This window comes from Cottoperca gobio, chromosome 16 (assembly GCF_900634415.1).
Source record: "Cottoperca gobio chromosome 16, fCotGob3.1, whole genome shotgun sequence".
NCBI classification, from domain to species: Eukaryota; Metazoa; Chordata; class Actinopteri; order Perciformes; family Bovichtidae; genus Cottoperca; species Cottoperca gobio.
Window position 1 is genome coordinate 21,095,522 of NC_041370.1, and position 20,491 is coordinate 21,116,012.

The 20,491-nt window shown below is 42.4% G+C and overlaps 1 protein-coding gene across 4 annotated transcripts in view; it reads right to left on the bottom strand.

Annotated features, from left to right (window-relative positions):
• Positions 1 to 20,491, bottom strand: part of LOC115021661 (neuroendocrine convertase 1-like) — a 174,651-nt gene that overhangs the window by 21,106 nt on the left and 133,054 nt on the right. For all 4 annotated transcript variants that reach the window (XM_029452239.1, XM_029452241.1, XM_029452240.1 and 1 more), the window contains 3 exons: positions 9,058 to 9,168; positions 6,982 to 7,075; positions 4,696 to 4,881 (listed from right to left, as the gene is read on the bottom strand). In XM_029452239.1, the coding sequence (XP_029308099.1) occupies positions 4,696 to 4,881; positions 6,982 to 7,075; positions 9,058 to 9,168 (391 nt within the window). The remainder of the gene's footprint in view (positions 1 to 4,695; positions 4,882 to 6,981; positions 7,076 to 9,057; positions 9,169 to 20,491) is intronic.

Here is a 20,491-nt window from a genome sequence, read left to right on the forward strand (position 1 = left end):
GAGAGAGAGAGAGAGAGAGAGAGAGAGAGAGAGAGAGAGACAGACAGAGACAGAGACAGAGAGAGAGAGAGAGAGAGAGAGAGACAGACAGAGACAGAGACAGAGAGAGAGAGAGAGAGAGAGAGAGAGAGAGAGACAGACAGAGACAGAGACAGAGAGACAGAGGGAGACAGAGAGAGAGAGAGTGAGAGACAGAGACAGAGAGAGACAGAGGGAGAAAGAGAGAGAGAGAGAGAGAGAGAGAGAAAGAGAGAGAGAGAGACTGAGAGAGAGAGAGAGAGAGAGAGAGAGAGAGAGAGAGAGAGAGAGAGAGAGAGAGAGAGAGAGAGAGAGCATGAAGCAAGATGAAGGACACACAGGGTTGAAACTGATATACCTTTTATCTGCTTATGAATTATCCTTAATGCTTATCATATATATTGATGATTATATATTATTGCTTTCAAATTTCATAGTTAATCATGTCAGTGTGTTTTAAATCCATGTTGTACATTGCTGAAATAAGCATATTCTATATTGTGCAATACTGAATGCAATATTGTCTCTGATAAACTGCACCACAGATGGGGATAGAGCGAGCACAGCGGAGAGCGGATATGAGAAGAGAGAGAGAGAGAGAGAGAGAGAGAGAGAGAGAGAGAGAGAGAGAGAGAGAGAGAGTGTATTTCCAGCCCGCGGTCTCGTCTCCTTCACAGCGCTGGAAGGTCAGCTGAGCCTCGAGCCATAACACTCGCTCACTTTTCACTTCAGTCCCGCTTTTATTCCAGCAGCAGCACCACAGCGCTCTTTGACAATTGTCATCATGACAAATCAATATAGACTCTCCAAAGACACCTCTTCCTCACCCCCCCTCCTCTGCCGCCCTTGAGTTTTTAAACACTGATCCAGTTGATGGTCCAGTTAAAGTCTCTTCCCAGGGCCATTTTATAGTTCATCCTTCACCGTCTACCATCCCTCCTTCTGTCTTTTCAATTAGTCCTGTATATCCTCTGTCTCATTTGTCTCATCCTCTGTTTCTCACAACGTATCATTTCAAGATGAAAACGTATAATATGTAACATTTCGCCATTAAGCGGTCAGCGGCCGGAGAGACTTTAGATCACAGCGGGCTGCTGGAGCCGTGTAACAGCAGCTCCCCGGTGCTGTGGCTGAACTTCAGCTAACTGCTAACTGAAGCTACGCTGTTTCCCAGGTCTGCAGACAGATATACACTCAGAGAAACAGCCTCCTGGTGGCTGCGGACTCCACCCATACCTTAACAGCTCGTAGCCAGCCAGCCCCAACCCATATAATGTAAATGTAAACACATAAGGGACGGGTTCAGGAATTACATGTTTATTTAAAGTATGTATTACTTGTACAGACATGTTTATAAGATGTATGTATTTTAATCGCATGTATACATTTTATTCAGTGTGGGAGTCCCTAGCATCTTCAAGGGACCTGTTGTAAACAAAGGTTGCAGACTTTGCCTGCCTCAAGGCTAGCTGAAGGCTACATTACATCTACATCGACATCTTTCCCTCAGCTTTGGTCACTTGGTTTGCCTCTGAAACAGTTCTTGTCATAAATGAAGTCATTGACAGTGTATGTTTTGTGCCTCTTGCTTGTGCTTGGACGATTGTTCATGCTGGCGAACATCACTTTTTCCGGCGTGTGCGATGCTAACATCTGAATAGCACATTTAAAAAAAAGCTTGAGTTGTCCCGACTCTGCTTTTTATTAAATAAGGGAAGGTCTCCTCTCATTTGTCTAGTTACTTGCATAAAGCTTTAACTTGTTTGGCAGGTACAACTGCGTCTCCATCTATCTCCCGTTCACTGTGACTCTCATCATATGTTCTCGTCTTCTTCTTCTGTGTTATTGTTCCTGTTTTCTTCTTCTGTGTGTTTACTGGCGGATAACGTTTTTCAGCTAAAGCTAAATATAATACTGCCACCTGCTTTACCGGAGGCCACTTTACCACTGTACACTTTTTTTAGATTAGGCCTATTTTTATTTTTGAAAGGTTAAAAATATGGGATAATTACTGGAAAATATTTAAATGAGAGGACAGCGGGATAGAAGGAAAAATACGGGATAAAACAGTATACAGAAAACAGGAGGGTTGACAGGTATGCACAGAACATGGCTGTAATATTTACAGTGAGTCAGGCAGCTGTACTTCTTCTCCCTCTGTACTGAGGCAGACTGCAGCTACAGTGACTCACTATCACCTCTAGAGGAACAAGTGGTATTACAGACTGGACGGAGCGGGGCTAGCTGTTAGACTGCTGATATCAGATAGATATCTCTGCAACACAATACAGAGACGTCTTTAATATAATGTCAGCACTGTTACCTCTTCACATTCTGTTGATGATGTCAGTGTATCGTTTTAATGGTTTAAGTTTAAATTCTGGCATATCCTAAACAATTTTTAAGTGACACAAACTGATCAAACGTAAGTGGCATCTGGGCTTTCAGCCCATCTGGGACATCGTTTGTCCGACAAAAAAAATTCTTGAGGTGAAAACTTCCTGAATTATGAACACTGAAGGAATCTTAACAAGGAGAAGCTATGAAATAACGGCAATGGCAGTGAAGACAACAACTCCCAGGATCCCACGCTACTTCACGACGTCACCAAAGTTCTTTGTTATTGTTTTGATTGAGCGACCCATAAAAGTAGTAAATTACATATTGTGCTTTTATTGGTAACCCTTTTCAAATTGTATTATTGCAGCAGTACAGAACATGTCAAAAACCATCAAATAACATAAGAAAAGAACCATGATGTGTCAGATTATTGTACTTGTACATGTGACTTAAATAGTCCTTCTTGTACATCATTTTATTGGGACAACTAGGTGACTTCAACTTTGGGTGAACCACAATATTAAATCATCCCTTTCTGTAATAACATGTAGAAGTTTTTGTTTTAGGTGTTTGGCCCCTTATCTTCTGTTCTACTTCACGTTGACTTGAAGCGCTTGTGCCACTGCGTCTTACTTTCAATAATTGTGATGTGTGCGCGTACATATTCCTCTCCAATCACTGGTACAGTAGACAACCCGCATAAAACCAATCAGTGTGTGTGTGTGTGTGTGTGTACTGATTAGTGGTGTGCTAAGGGATGCGGCATGTAACACACGAGCGCTAATTCGTGTTGCGAGCATCACGGTGACTCGTCTCGGCCCTCCGGTAATGAGCAGCTCTGCCGTTATGTGGCTCAGCTTCACGGTGTTTCGTCCCCGTCTCTGCGACATATTGGACCTTGGTAATTGGTCACAGATGGGACAGTAAATCTGCGCGAGGACGTGGGAGAGACACAGAGACAGTGAGAAAAAGTGTGTGTGTGTGTGTGTGCGTTTGCAGGAAGAGGTAGGTGAGAGAGGACAGGGGGTGGGTGTCTTTCATCTTCACAGGTTTTTCTCTATAAACCTCCAACTGCTTACAAGGACTGATGCCTATTTGCACACACACACATACATACACATATACAAAGAGAGAGCCCCCCCCCCGACTGCTACCACCCCCGCGTATATACAGTAAATGACCTCAGCGCGCTACTGTCTGTGAGTATGGATTCTAATCAGACGTCGGCAGTATTGTGTCTGTCAAACCCGGCCAAGGTTACTTAACCTTCCAGTCTTAATTTCCCTTCCAGTTTAGCTCCTTCCTCCATATCAAACATCAGCACATCTATGAGAGAAAAAAGGAAAAGAAGAAGGAAGGAAAATGAAGATTGCCATGCTTGGCTGAAACTAGGAGATGAAAGTAGAGGATGATTCACATTGCTGTGGCAAAATGAACTGAACCGGGCTGAGCTGAGCTGTGCTGGGCTATTTTTAAACTTCTATATATCGCAGCTACTGGAAGGGGACAATGTGAAGCGGAGATATTTATTTCTATATCATAAGAGAAGGTATGTGAAATAGTGATTACCAGGAGAGCAAAAATTAGTACGCTTCGCCAGGAGGAGTTCTTTGGTACATTTTGTAAACTTGTTGAGTTATTTTGGTGAGTGGACACACCATTAGACTCTCAGCAGTGCCTCCTCTTTGCTTATATAAACAACACAGAGGACATTATATATATTTTTTATAGGACTTTTATATTTATGTAATTATTCCATTCAATAGCTTAATTCAAAAACTGTAACGTTAGTCTACAAATACATCCTACCTTTTCCCAAATAACTTTAGTGCAGGGAAGATCACTTTCAGAGATTATTTACTGTCTACCTCATAACATATATTTTACATAATAATATTTAAACATTAATTTACATGCAGCACAGGTTTTCTTTATGACAGTACGTGACTCTGGTATTGTTTTCAGCTTGTGAGTCTGTGTGTGTCATCATGGCAGAATGTGCATCTGGAGACACCTAATGTACTGTACTGTACTGTACTGTACTGTACTGTACTGTACTGTACTGTAACGGAGCAGCCAGAAAAAACGTTCTGAGTACTTTTCCAAGTGTTTATATTTCTGTGTCTGTGCACAGATTTTGGAAGTAGGATGTAGGAAGCCATGAGGGGCCATTGGCCCCATCGCGCTTTACAACTATTTGCTAATTAGCCCTAAACAAAAAGTGCAGTGTAGTTCAGCTAGGTGCCTTTTATGGCTAAAAATCATAGACTGTATATGCAAAAAATTTAAAACCTCAAAAAAAGAGCTGCAAAACTGATAAAGTACATTTTCTCTCACCTGAAGTGTCCAGAGGCCCTGTGGCGGCTCTCCCCAGCAGTGCACCGTCATCAGGGTCCAGTTTTTCAGGCCAGCAGTGGAGGCGTCATTGGGACGTGTGTCCAACAGCAGTGATACAGTGCCAGCTGGAGACTCTAGGCTTATGGAGAGGTCACCGCGACACACGGCGCTGATGCTCAATCTCACCTGGTGAGAGACAGGTGGCAAGAAATAAAAAAGAAGGAAGGTGTGAATAAGGAGATTGATGGAGCGATAGAGAAATATGGAAAACAAGAGAGGAAGTGGGTGGAGAGCAACATGTAAACATGTTATGTTCCAGGCCTTCTGTACAGCATGACACCCTGTGGCTGTTTACTGAGTGTAACGGAACTAATTGAAATAATCTATTTCTTTTTGAAACACACTTTACAGCTAGATAACTTGAATTTTTACCTTAAAAGAAAAATTTGACATGCGATACTTCTCTTTCTTACTGAGAGTTAAATGAAAAAATCAATACATGAAATCAGAGCCAGCAACCAGTTAGCTTAGCTTAGCATAAAGACTGGAAACAGGGAACAACTAGCTCTGTTAATTATCCTGGTTAATCAACATTTTATATATGGTTTGTTTAATTCTATAAGTAATAATAATACAAATTGTAGTTTTTTGTGAATGCAGTGACTTTGAGTTTCCATTCAATCCAAGAAGTTACTGCGCCTGGCCAAGAAAATAGTCCCGTACATACACTACCATAAAACCACAAAATGTTGATTTTTCATTTTTTGTAACACAATAAGTGTAAGTAAATCTAGTCAATCCAGTCAGTATTGTCTGAGATACTGTGCATGTTAAATGTATATGGACAAACCAAGGATCTGTCCACAGCCACACAAAGATGAAGACAAAGACAAGTAAGGAGCAGAAAGAGAAGCCACAGTGACAAAAATGGCTGAGGGGAATATTAGCTTAATGATTTAAATAAGCACATGCACCCCTCAAGCCCCCACCCCCATGATTCCCACCCAGTAAACACTCTTCCTGTCCCTGTTCATCACTAGCAGCACATCTGGTGTGACAATGGCACATCGCAGAAAGAGCCGCCAAGCTGCAAAAAGACTGACAGCCCGCTCCTGTTTACAGCGTGTTACCATGGCAACACGTCCATCAATCACACCTCACAGCGATGGCCTGACCCACGCTTTCTGCCAAGGAGCAGAGCCGCAAAGATGAAGCCTTTTCAATTTACATGCTGACACTCTCTCTCTCTCTCTCTCTCTCTCTCTCCTCTTCTCTCCTCTTCTCTCGCTCTCTCTCTCTCTCTCTCTCTCTCTCTCTCTCTCTCTCTCTCTCTCTCCTCTTCTCCATCTCTCTCTCCTCTTCTCCCTCTCTCTCTCTCTCTCTCTCTCTCTCTCTCTCTCTCTCTCTTCGCTATTTCACAAGTACACACAACACACTCACAAACAGATAACTTAGACAAACTCAAACATTCACGCACGCACACACACACACACACTCGCACACGCACACACACACACACACTCGCACACACACACACACACATACTCGCACACTCGCACACACCCACACACACACACACAGTACGTATGCCTGCTGACACACTCAAACATAAACACATTTGCATGTATGTGCCTGTGCTCAAGAAAACACAGTTTTGCCATTTTCTGCAAATGACACAGCTAACACATTACGCATCACAGCATGATCATTTTCTAAAATGTCTTCTATTCTCAGATAAAACACACACACAGAAATGTTAAAGTTAAGAAGTTAGTTTTTAGTAGACTTCGTCTTGATTTGTATAATGTCAAGGTCAACAGGAAACATGGGAAGGCTGTAAGCTGATTTAAAACAGAATCACAAGAAGAACCGACCTCTTCACCTTTCCATGTTTTAAATGAATAGTTTTAGACCTTTTGGGAAATACTCTTATTTTCTTTCTTGCCCAGGAGTAACATGAGAAGAGCGATACCATTCTCATATCTGTCCTTTATGAACCTACAGCCAGTTAGCTTAGCTTAACATAAAGACTGGAAACATCTCTTCAAGACAAGCTGTGCAGTTTACAATGTGTGGAAATATCTTTTACATTTTCAGTCCTGTTTGATTTGACAAAAACCCAATTTACTGTTGGTAATGGCAAATGCGGTTTAATACTACAGCCTGCACACAGCATAAAGTAGAACTTGTTTTTCTATATTTTTTGATTCAAGTTATTCCTAAAAACAACAACAAAAAAAGAGGTTTTAAAACTATGTACTGCACTGTATTGTATTAAAGCCGGACCTGAACATGCTCCAGAGTGTTGATCTCATTAGTCCTCCCACGGCAGGCATCTGATTGGATATTCACACTGACCACTCTTCCTGGTGAAAGGATCCTAACCAATAAAAAAATCATTTCATAAGTCAGTCAGTCGGCAGATGTCTTTCTCGCATGCTTAATAGACACTCACACACATGCATCCTCTCTTACACATATACAGACACACACAAAGCAGTGACAGCATTTGTGAAGATAAGATGAAAGATTATTGATTCCTGTGGGGAAGCCTTTCTGCATTTAAAGTCATGTGATACAAGTAGGAAAGCAATAAAAATAGAACATCAGCAGCTATGGGGGTTAAATAAACATACAGTGTGTAGTCGATAGTAGAAGTTTTCAATAAAAACCTCAGCTTAAACTAACACGGTTTAGACCCTTTCTTTCTACTGAAAATCTGGAAACTGTTATCCATGCCTTTATAACTCGTTGATTAGATTACTGTTATTCCTTGCTCTCTGGCATCAGCAAAAAATCCCTCTGTCGCCTCCAACTCATCCTAAATTGCTGCAGCTGCTAGGATTTTGAGACGGGCTAGGAAACATGACCACATTTACACTGGCTACCTGTTGCTTCAAAGATGCAATGTGTAAGATATACCAGCATTTAAACTTAAAACATTACAACAATGAAATAAAGAGGTAACAGTGTTGACGTTACGTATGTCAAAGACGTCTCTGTGTTGTGTTGCAGAGATATCTATCTGATATCAGCAGTCTAACAGCTAGCCCCGCTCCGTCCAGTCTGTAATACCACTTGTTCCTCTAGAGGTGATAGTGAGTCACTGTAGCTGCAGTCTGCCTCAGTACAGAGGGAGAAGAAGTACAGCTGCCTGTAAATATTACAGCCATGTTCTGTGTCTGTGTGTTTGTTTATTGGATTACAAGTGGCAGAAACGAGAAAACCCCCCACACCACCTCACTTCGTCCTCACAGCCACCAGGAGGCTGTTTCTCTGAGTGTATATCTGTCTGCAGACCTGGGAAACAGCGTAGCTTCAGTTAGCAGTTAGCTGGAGTTCAGTCACAGCACCGGGGAACTGCAGACTCCCTGTTGCTGCTGTTAAACAGGTCCAGCAGCTCAAGTCTCTCCAGCCGCTGACTGGGGCTCTGTCAGTGCCAACCTCTCTCCCAGCTGCGCCGCCACCGGGAAGACGAGACTAATATGAGGGTCGTTGTTTTAGTTTCTGCCACTTTGGATTTAGTCCAATAAACAAACTAACGTAACGTTACACGGACTACAGCCCCGGTTAACATCAGTGCAGTAAACACAGATGATCAGCTGCACGTGAAGATTAGAAACCAGCAGAGTTTTCTGACCGGAGATCACAGTTTACTTACTCTGTCAAGCTTCTTTGAGGTTCTAGAAAAGCGCTATACAAGTAAAATGTATTATTATTATATTATTATTATTATTATTATTATTATTATTATTATTATTATTATTATTATTATTATTATTATTACTGACTGACTGACTGACAGGCATTACACAGGAGTAAATACAACACACAATATAAAGAACAGATTAGAATACAATAAATATGCCAAACTACTAAAACTAAAATATGAGAATATTAGAGATTGTATGGACCCAGTTTAGAGGTGAAATACTGCCCCATATTTCTGTGGAACAGGTTGCTCAGAATTACACACTGAACCTTGAAGAATTGATTTTAAGATATTATTGATGACTTGAGATGCCTCGCCCAGAATAATTGATCAGACGTCTTATTGCCCCATGTTCCTTCCTGCACCCTGAGATCCTCTGATGCGTTGTTCCTTGTTGTCCAGATTCAGATTCCAGCTGCAAACTCTGTCTCCTCTTTTAAATCATCACTTTTAAAAACCCACTTTTTTAGAAATACTTTTCAATGATTTATTTTTATTTGTTTCACTCTCTGTGTTTTATTATATGTTTAATTTTCAGCTTTTAGTTCATTTCATTCTCTTTGTGTTTTGAAAGTGTTGTGTTTTGCACTTTGTAACTGTGTTTTGAAAGGTGCTATATAAATAAACAAGTTTATTATTGAAGTTATTACCTGGTAGGATGGAGTGTGACTTCTTGCATGCACTCCCTCTGTGGTGTAACCGTGTTGAAGTGCGCGGCCTGCTGCACCATCAGCCCTGCATCCAACAATCCGAAACCATACCTGAAAACCAGAAGGGAACATGCATTTGTGTTTATGTATACGATAAGGAAAGGCATCCTTGTAACCCCACACACACATGCAAACTGGAGGCTTCTACATGGGCGGCTGAATGTGCTGCGGGAGAAGAGTAAGTGCTAATGGCTCCGTTATGAGGAGGCAACAAGTCATTGACCAAGATGATGTTGTCCTCTGACACAATTGCTCTCCGCTCTGCCCGGGATGAGGCTGAGGGCTGCTGTGTGTACAGCCCGTAATCGCCTGGAGGATTGATTCTGAACAATGTGCCATCACACGGACTGTAATCAAGCCTCATTATTCATTCTTTTTCACCCCAATCTGGGTGCTGGAGACACAATGGGCGACCCTTAAGCGGCGTCGCTGCCTGCTGACTATGTGACCGCTGCCTATCTTACTCTCTCTCCTCCACTTTACCACTCCTGCTTAGCCATCTCTTTACGTCTCTATTGAATCACGCGCTCTCATCTTTTCTCTTTGCCCTCTCCTTTTCGCAGATCAGGCTGCTATTCAGTGTTCTTCCCCTCTCTAAATTCCCCTTCACTCTCCTCCATCAAACTGGAATTTCTTGCATCAGAACTCTCCTCCGCCACTTCAGTGATGCTGGATTCGTAGTCATCATAAGTATTAATTCTTCGTCATATCTTTCATTTTCACGCACTTTCTCACTTTCGCTTCCCGCTTGTTAAAATCACAGTCCTCAGGCTGAGTAACAGGGCCGTAACAACCTTCATTCTCCCCAACCCCTCCTCTTGGAAATCCAGAGGGGGTGACAAAGAGCTAATTTCTGCCATTATTACCATACAGACCTTATGCCGTTAATCTGCAATAAGTGAAATTCATTATCCTGATGACGGGGTCTCTGGGAGCAGCAGAGAGAGAGACAGAGACAGGAGACAGGAGAGAGCTGATCAATAACTCAATCTGCTGCCCTGCATGGGGCTCCATCTCCTCTGTCTCAGACTGTCAGTGTGGAGGAGAAGCAGGAGCGGCAGCCCACACCATCCTCGTCCTAACAGCACGCTGCGCGATCAATGGACACAATCTAATCAGCCACTATCACCACCAATGACTTTTAGCATGTAGGGCCTGGCATAATAGCATTAGGGAGACGGGTGTTTGGGGTTGAGGTGCGCTGCTGAAGTTCAAGGTCATTCAGGGGGTTTGAGAAAGCTGTGAAGAGTTGTAGCAAAACACAGCCGACAAGAGATGAATGCAGAAGACTAGAGTAGCGAGGAATCAACTGACATGGGTCCTAATGAGGAATAAAGAACCTGAACATATTATTATTTGACTCTTCAAGTTCCAAATGCGCTTGATGATTGCCGATAAAAGTGTTTTTATTTAGCAATCAATGTTTGATAGAAGTAATCAAAAATGAACTGATTACAAGGAACTGTGCTCCTAAATGCTTCCTAATACATATTTAAAGATGCATTCAAACTCATTTTAGTGTTTACAAAAAAAAACTAAACAGCACGTTTCTTGTGCCTCTCCTCCTCCTTCCTCCTGTCCTTCTACTCTGCCTCTTCCTCCTCTCTCATGTCCTCTTTTCTCATCCTTTTCCATACTTCCCCTGTCTCACCTGTACTCCATGTGGTCCTGTCAAATAATGGAACTCATGAAATAAAGTACCTGATTAAGCAACCTGCAAGAATGAAATCAAATAATAGACAATTTTCACAATTCACATAGATGAGACAAAATACCCGCCTCCTCTCCGCCTTCATCTTATCCAGCTAACCTTTTCATCTACCATCAGCAGCCTTTCTTTTCCTTACCAACCAGTTCACTCATCTGAAAATTAACTACATTGACTAACAAGCTAAGAGTACAAAGATTTACTGTGCTATGTAGGTCAACGTTTGCCAAAAAGGACATTCAAATACAGAATATCATAACAAAATAAATCCACAAGTTGGAATACATTTGAATTTCTGTTAGATTTAAAGAATACGTGCTGAAAAGGAAACTGGTGGAGATTATTGATGTTCCTAACGTTAGGAACATCTCACATTACAAAACATTTTAGCTAATTATAACAGAAAACATAGCCTATTAAAAACCTACATCATCTATAGATCCATAGACGCCTAACAATATGTTTATTAAATAAACTGTGAATTTGATCCGATATTTGCTACTGACATTTCTTCCCCAGGACCACGGCCAGTGTGCGCCATGTTCCTGGTCGTCTCTACATCTTCACTGAACCAGCAGCAGAGCCTCTAACCAATAACCATTACCAGACTGCTAAACGGTGGCAAAGTTCAGTGGTGTTCCATTTAATCGTCATTCGACCCCGACTCTAGCTGCTTAACGTATATAGGGGAAACACTGATAATTACATTTCTTGATTTGGCTACCTAAAATGCATAAGTACAATAAAAACACCATAACAATAGATCACTTATATATCTCACAGCGTGAGGAGAACTGATTTCTGACTAAAAAAAGAAACTGTTGGTGACCCTGTTCCCTTTCAGTGAATAAATATACCCTCCCCACCCCGTACCCCTTAGAGAGAGCTGTGCACCTATTAAATCCTACAGCTCCCGCAGATCGATCGGGCTTGCCCCAGCTCCATGGCCATAAACCCACAGACATATATCTGATAGAGAAAGCTGCAGGAAACAGGTTTACCCACGATAGAACATGATGAAAATGACAGATTTTATGTCCCCTGCCATGTCAGTGAAACGCCACCGCTGAGCTGAGCCGCTTTCCAAGAAGGATCCCCAGCTTGTCAGCATACAGTCATCATCAGTAGCAACAAACGGAAAGACTACTGCTACTTTCAGCACCAGCCTTGTGATTTCTCCAAACAGAGCAGGATTTATAGCTGTTGTTGTGTGTGAAATTTAATCGCAGGATTTGTAATTTTTTCTTTAATGAATTTGATTGAATCTTTGGAAACACTGTTTAAGATGTTTAAAAATCTTTAAGATGAAACCCACATCATATCAGCAATTAGTCAGAAAACACAGTCATCACATTTTCAACTAGTTGTTTGTCCTCCTCCTGCGTGGTCGTAGGGAGGTTGAGCCAAGCCGACAACAGAGTGACAGCAAATCTTCTGTCCACGCAGCACGAAGCGTGTTAAACCCCGACCCCCCGCCTCCACACATATCGAATCTGCGGCCCTCGCATTTTCTCCATCCACTTTCACTCTTAGACGGCAAATGCCCTTGCAGACTCTTAACTCCCTCCCTCTTTTTATCCATTAGGACGAAGGCCACTCCCCCCCCACCTCTCCATGGGCCCTCTTTGTAACTGTCGAGGAACCCTTTTCACTTTTTGTTCTGCGGGCCTTCCCAAGTCCTTTCTCTATTGATATTCACACCATCTGCCAGCAGCGGAGGAAGGTGCACACAGACACAACCAGCACTGAGACATCAAGATCTCCAGTGCCGAGGTCCTCGCTTCGTCTTTGCACATGGCATTAAAAACACAGCTTTAACAACTGGTATGCTGCAACCAAAACCCGTTTTTGCAGCGAGCTACTGCGGCCTCACCCCTTGTTTGCAGTGGTACGTCCTGCTAAGTCCCCCCCCCCCCCCCCCACACCCCCCAATAGAAGTGGCTGTAAAGAATCACTCAAGCCGCACTAAGCAGCTGCCTGTGAGTTAGGTCATTTTCCCAGGAGCCACAGAGTGGGCATTGGCAGGACCTCAAAAAGAGGGGACACCATCTGTTCAGTGCTTGAAAAGGTTGGTGACACCTTCTGTGGTACCAACAACTTCTAATTAAGTGGCCAGGAATGCAGGAGCAGCTCCTGCGCGTGATTGGAGGGCTTGCCTTAGTTATCCTGACGACAACACTGCAGACCCCCGGTCAGTTTCATGCACCTCTCCGTCACATCTGGCCTAACGAAAAATGAATGAAAACTGGAGACAATAAACACTTGATGAAGGTGACACGTGACTGAAGCAGGAGGTCATGTTTTTGACTTGGTTTGTCTGTCTGTCTGTCAGCGGTATTACGGAAAAACTACTGGCCCAATTTTTTATGAAAATTGGGGGAAAGGTGTAGCACGGGTCAAGGATCCGAGTCACAGGGACGAACTATGAACTATGTTTCACTTTCCTTAACGAGATAGGGCATTTGAATGCACCATTGGCCTTGGTGGAGGTCTCCACTCTCCGAGTATCTTTCTTGTTACCTTTGTTTTCTATGTTTTTTGTCCCCTTTCTGTACCACTTAATTGAATGTTTATCAGGAGAATTGAAAACTGCATTAGCCCCATGGTCAATCCCAGCGTGGTTTGTTGCTGTTGTATCATGATGCACTAATTTCATTAAAATCAGGATTTAAATGAAATAACAAATGGACTTAACATTCATCTGATTTCCATCGCTCTTAAAGCCAAATCTGCTGCTCAGAAATGTTACTAATTAGGCTTATTAAGTAATTAAGAAGAGGTCTTAATTATATCTGCGCCACTGGGACCTGCACGGCTGTAACCATGAAATGCTGTGCCGCGCTGCTCAGCTTTGTTGGCTTGGATGTTATACAATTTCATCCATTTATCTGTTCTGAATGTGTGCTTTTAAAGAGAAAAAAGATTTTGGAATACATTTTTAGGCTGTATTAGGCAAATATCTGTCTGACGTGAAATTGCAGAGGGAGAAACACTCAGCAGCCTTCAACAGCACAGCCTGAAAATGTCAAGTGAATTACCTTGCAAAGAGTTAAAAGTTTAATGAAATATATTGCGGGGAAGAAAATGAGGGGTTTGGCACAGACATGGTTTTAGTCTCAGGAGAATGGGCACCAAACGGCCCTCTTAGTCTCCACAGCCATCAGTCAAAGTAGCAGCCACCCGTCCCCTTCTCTTACACAAGGAGACTTCTCTGGAAGCCACAATGATCTATACCCCATGACCTCACTCTCAGTGTCCAACATATTTTGATTTGTAGCTTGAGTGTTATTCAAACACAAATTCAAAAGAGGATGAAATTCAGCAGAGAGCTTTTGTTGGACGCACACCAAGGTACAGTCCTTTTAGATGTCTCTGCCCTTGTGGGGAAAGAGAAAGAGAGCGAGAGAGAGAGGGAAAGAGAGAGAGAGAGAGAGGGAGGGAAAGAGAGAGAGAGGGGGGAGAAAGGGTTGAGTAAGCGCTGCGCTACAAGCTTGGCATCAGATATCCCTCACAGTGCTTTTCTTTCCCTCCGGACAAAGCAAACAGTGAACCAGGAGCTTTTGTTTGTCTCTTGAAATGGACCATTTTTAAAGCCATATCACTAAATGTGATAGATCAAACTGAAATGTTACGATCAAAAACAAAGTCTGTTTGTGTGTACTTATCGAAAGGTATGCATCTGCTACATGATTAAATCATAGAAGAGTTCAAAAGTTCTGTATTCCACATGCAATATTAAAGAATATATGCCTTTGGGTCGCAGGTCAGTTAAAGGGCATATGACATTAATGTTTGCATTATGAAAAAGACCTCAGAGAGTACATCAAATGCATGAAATGGAAAGTGGACATGTATAAATAGTGACATTACTTATGCTTAGGGATTGGGATTTGGGATGGGAAGTGTTTCGAGAGAATATAATTATTAATCTCATGTTTCACTGGTGGTGTCTCTGAGATCACACACAGAAGTAATGCAACATCTGTCATTGACTTGTGAAACATGTCATCAGTTTCAAATCATTTTTATAAGCAATTCTCAAAACTGTACATTTGTCTGTTTCTTAAGCGTAGTTTGTTTCTTAAATGAAATATGTGTCTCAAGCTGTTGAAGAGGACCCTGGCTCTCCCTAACACAACATATGCTTTTCACAATATCAGAATTGTCCTACAAGATTATCTATATCTATAGAACATTTGGAAAAATGTAAATAAATAAATTATGCTATCAGTCAAATTTCTCTTTGACTTTGTCTTTTTTTGGCAAATAAATTGCACTCACAATACGAGTGTAGGGAGATGTAGAGAGATTCTGTAATAATAACTGAAGTTGGAAATAATTTAAGAGGCGCTGGATTAATTACACGTATTATTACATAAATATTATATATACATATTTCATTATTTAAATATCACAGTTATCGTCAATACCAGTATATCACAACATTAGGCTTAACCAAATAATATTGATATTTCTGGTCATTGCTCTGTTTTGCGGGAATCTGTTTAAAATGGACGTGGAAATGTGATTATTCTTTTTTTAATTTAGCTGAAACTTCAAAGCAGATTTACATTGCCAACTGTCATGGCGGATGAGTGAGCAGGCTTTTTGTGGAACTTCATTTTGAAATTTCTTCTGTTTTTCTACTCCCCCCTAGTAAAATATCAAAACTGCTACTTGTACATGAATTATGCATTAGTGGAGGTTTAGAAGAGCATAGGGTCCCTACAACCCCCACCCGTCTTGTCGCACAGTAGGGTGGAGTGGAGCGATGTGTGTGTGTGTAGGGTTTGGGTGGAGGGCTGTACAGGCTCCCCTCTGTTTGCCTGCTGCACCCCCCTGCCGGGAGACACGGCACCCCCTGCAGGAAGTGCAGTGCTCCGCTTCCCCTGTCCCTCGGGGCGAGTTGGTGTATGTCACACACAAACACGCACTCGGCTCATTCAGCCCAGTTTATCTGCTGACCTATCAATCAAATGCATATACACACACACACACACACACACACACACACACACACACACACACACACACACACACACACACACACACACACACACACAATTAACATCAACATTTTGCATCTGTGCGTACAACAAAACAATACTTCAAGCTTGCAAAGGAAAGAAATACTTTCAGTTGAGCCATATTCCACTCAAAACTAAAGTTTAAAGAGATGAGGTTAATGAGGAGTACGGAGAAGAGCTCAACACTGAGATGCCGAGGACATTTATTTGTCTTAATAAACCTATTGTGTCTAAATAACACACACACACACACACACACACACACACACACACACACACACACACACACACATATCCGTAAAGAGCCGCAACTTCCTCTTAATAAGCCAACAATTACTCACACACAGATCTGCTCTCCTTTCACAGGAAACAATATCATTGCATAGCTACTCTAATACTAAGTGATAGTGGGGTTTGTTAGTCTGTGGATGAGCCATGAGCTTCCTGCTCATACACTCACACAGATACACACACTCCCTCTCTCTTCTAAAACACATGTGTATAGACCACAGGCTCAGTCACAGAGTAATTGGCTCAGCAATGAAAAAAGAGGAGGTCTGGATAATTAGTTAATCTATGTGGCTGGGGCAGAGACGCAAGGCCAGTTTTACAACCCCACCAGGGAGACTGAGGGAGAGGGGAAAAGAGAGAGAGAGAGAGAGAGAGAGAGAGAGAGAGAGAGAGAGAGAGAGAGAGAGAGAGAGAGAGAGAGAGAGAGAGAGAGACTGAGACAATCTTTAGCCTTACATGAAATAGAAATGGCTTGCAAGAATGCATTGTGTATAATAAGAATGCACTTACATTTCACAAACAAACATGCACACCACACACATACCTCATATCTGAGCGCGCTCACAAAACACACTCACTCACACACAGACACAGACACACACACACGTGCTCGCTTTTTACACAAGCACATAAACAGTTAAAACTCCAAACTGTAAAATGCATGCACACGCTCTCACTCATCCAGATTGATAAAGCTGACAGAGTTGTGAGGTTATTGATCTTCAGTCAATGCACAGACAGACCAAACAGCAATAAAACTGACTTTTCTCTTCATATTTTCCAAACAACTACATTGCTTTATTTACGGTGATCATTGTGAAGAAATAATCTGATCAAATCCTTTTCACTTCAGCTTTTCATCACTTGACTCTTCTGAGAATCAAATGTATCTGTGTGCTTCTCATTTTTTATGATACGGTCTGGGAATTGAACTTCTTAATATTTTTGGTACCAGCTGAAATGTGTGTAGTGTTGCATATTTCCACTGCAAGAACTCTTTCAGGGGCCCAGAAACCCTTTTATGGAACTCAGGAGTCTGCATTTTGACATGAGGGAGCAGGATCTCAATGACCTTCCTGTGCTGAAGCTCCTGGTGCTAAACAGTCCTCGCTCTGGGGTTAGGACTTTCTGATGAGCCAGGAATTGTCAGGGCAGAATATGCAGTGCTCAAAATTCCCTTTTCAAATCTGCACAACTCCTGTATCATGCACTACATCCATATCAAATACACAACACAAAGGGAGAACAGCTATACTCTGTGTTGTTTCTTCAGGTGTCGAAATGGATCGTGCCGATGTTTTTTTGTTTTGTTTTGTTTCTGGACTAATTTGCCTAAACTTTACAGTTCTTGGGACGCAGTGGAGAAGCAAACATGAATGCACAAGAGGCAGTTCCCTTCCTGAGTTTTGTCCCTTTGGCATCATGGTTCCTGGAACTATTTGTTTGAAAAGGTACATTATTGTTTTGGATAGTTCCTGATTTAGCCCATTTCAGACTTCTTGTGTTCAGATTACATAAAGTTTAATAACATTTTTTCTTTATATATTTATTTTGTAAGTGAGGTAAAAAAGTGTTGTTTTAGTATTGGTACCGCAACTTAGGTAATGAATCCACACTATAACAAAGACTTTCAACCTACTTGCTGTACATCTCGAACACATTGTAAGACAGTGTGGATGAAAGGAGAGGATCACCTTAAAGTAGGCGTCAATAAAATGTCAGAGAACAGTGAAAAATGTCTATCCCAGTTCCTCTAAATCCAAGGTGATGTCTTTATTTGTCAGTCCAAAACCCAAAAATATGACTTTAATATGTAAAACAGAGGGACAAATGAGATCTCCAGAAAACAGCATTTTCTGCAGTTTTTGCGTGACAAATTACTTTAATGATTAATCAATTATCAAAATAGTGGATGATTAATTTTCTGTACGGTATATCCACGATTAGCTGACTAATCGTTGCAGCTCTACATAGAAGCGTGAAGGAACATGCATATATAAAGAAGCCTGGACCAAACTTATGTAAAAGCACGAGAATATCATATTGTATCGAACATCTTTAGAGAATAGTGTCAAAATACACTTCTCAGTTTCTTAAATCCTGACAGAAGAGTGAGATGAAGAGCGAAAGAGAGGAGTGTAGCGTTCCCACAATCCCAGACTGTTTGTCTGTCAGACTCAGGAAGAGATCTGGAACTTGAGAGTATTCTTTCCCCCTTTTTTCACAACAAGCTTGTGTTAGTAGTTGTCAGATCTAACAACAGGATAGGAGAATACAACACACACACACACACACACACACACACACACACACGCACACACGCACACACGCACACACACACACACACACACACACACACACACACACACACACACACACACATTCACACATATACACACATACACACACACACACACACACATTCACACACACACACACACTTCAACTGAGGAGCGAAGTGGCAGGTACATCACGTCTATGGTAATAGAACAACAGATGGAACTGGCAGGCACACACAGCATCTTGTGCTTTGACACAAACACACACATAGTCTTGCATGTGCACACACTTGTTCATACGTTACACACTGACACAAATACACAAGCACAAGCTGCTTTTACCTCGCGGTGATGAAATATCACGTCTGGAAATAAATAAACAGCCATAATCCACACATGTGCTTAACAATATGTGAGTTTGACTTTCTCCAGTCAAAGAGTTGAGTGCAGGCCAGCTATAAATGGCTGTTTCCTCATGAGAAAGAAAGATGTGTCAGAGTGTTGGTCCTAGAAGGTGTTGTCTGGTCCTGACCTGTCTCTCCAGGGTGTCGTATGAGCGACGGCGTAGCTACTGGCCCTGATAATCTAAGAGATAAATCATCTTTAGTCACTCTCTAACAGCCTGACAGACAGACAGGCCTAAGTACCTGGGAGGGTGGCAAAAGGACACTTTAAAATCTCCAGTGATGAGGAGTATTGCCGTGAAGAACACAGTTAGCCGCCCCGAGCTCCCTCCTATCCCCCCGAGTCTGTAGCTGCCATTTTGGCTGCGTCTCAAGGCAATATTCCGGCTCTATCTCATGTCACCGTTCTGGCTGTCGTTCAATTCTCACGTTGGCTCCCGTTCAGCCTCCATTCTGGCTCTGGTTCAAGCTCCACGGTGGCTGTGTTTTGGAGGCTTCATTGTGGCTCTGTTTCAGCAAAGCCCTCCCTCCCCCCTTCAGTTTTAGCACCCCAGGTAGCTGGCCTCCTGCCCAGCCTGCTGATCAGTGGGAGATCCAGGCTCAGGCCTTTTGTTTGGGGTGGCATTTTGCCTTTGTTTTCCCATCTCGCCTGTAATCTAAACACCCAAAACATCTCATGCTTGACAAATCGGCCCTGAGACGAGGGAGCAGCGGAAGACAAACGGCTGGAAGCGGTTCAACCCCAGGCAGGACTGATGGTGTCCGACTGGGCCTGACCTCCCAAAGGTTAAAGACACGTTCACTTACAAAGCAATCAATTACCCAGGCTGTGTGGGCGCTTTTAACCAACCTCCCCTCCTGCCTTCCACACAGCCGGCGTTATTGATGAGGGTCCCAGTGTACAGCACACTCCAACCTGGAGTGTGTATTACATTTCACAATTGAAATAAATCTCAGATTATTGGTGTTACTGCCTACCTGAACCTCTCTCCTGCTTTATATCGTCTTTCTCTCCCCCTCCTCTTTCCTGCCTCCCACCTCCTCCATCCTGCCTGCCTCCCTCCCTCCCTCTCTCCCTCCTCTCTGCAGGTTGTTGTAGCAGGTTTATTCTGGTAGTTGGGCTCTGTGGGCCCCGGCAGGCCCCTCAGCTGTTCCGCTGGGTTTGTAATTACCATTTCATTAAGAATGACAGTTTCGGGGGTTGAAGCACCATTTCATCCGGGTCTCGTGGGGAAGGCGCTTGCCAAATTTCCAGTGTGAGTGGCAATTATCTCTCTTCATGTCTGCAATTCACCATTTTGTACTTAGTGGCTTGACAACAGCTAGGAACATTTTGTTGGAGTAATAATAGGTCTGGGATATTTACACTGTAGCCCACTCAGGCTTAGCTCTGTGAACAGACTGATATGAGCTATCAGAAGAGATAGAAACAAACTAGAGGAAACACTAGAGACAAGCACTACACTACGTCTTTGGGCAGTGCGGAGCCTTGAGAATTGATTGGAGTTTCAATTTATTTTATGTATAAGGTCATTCTGGGTCTGTGTGCTCATGTGCTATGTTTTTATTTTGGATGCAATCATCATGTGTTTCTCTTTACGCCACATTTGCTTCTTATAATGTTTCTCTTTTGGCCAGAAAATGAAAATGACTCTAGATCTCAGT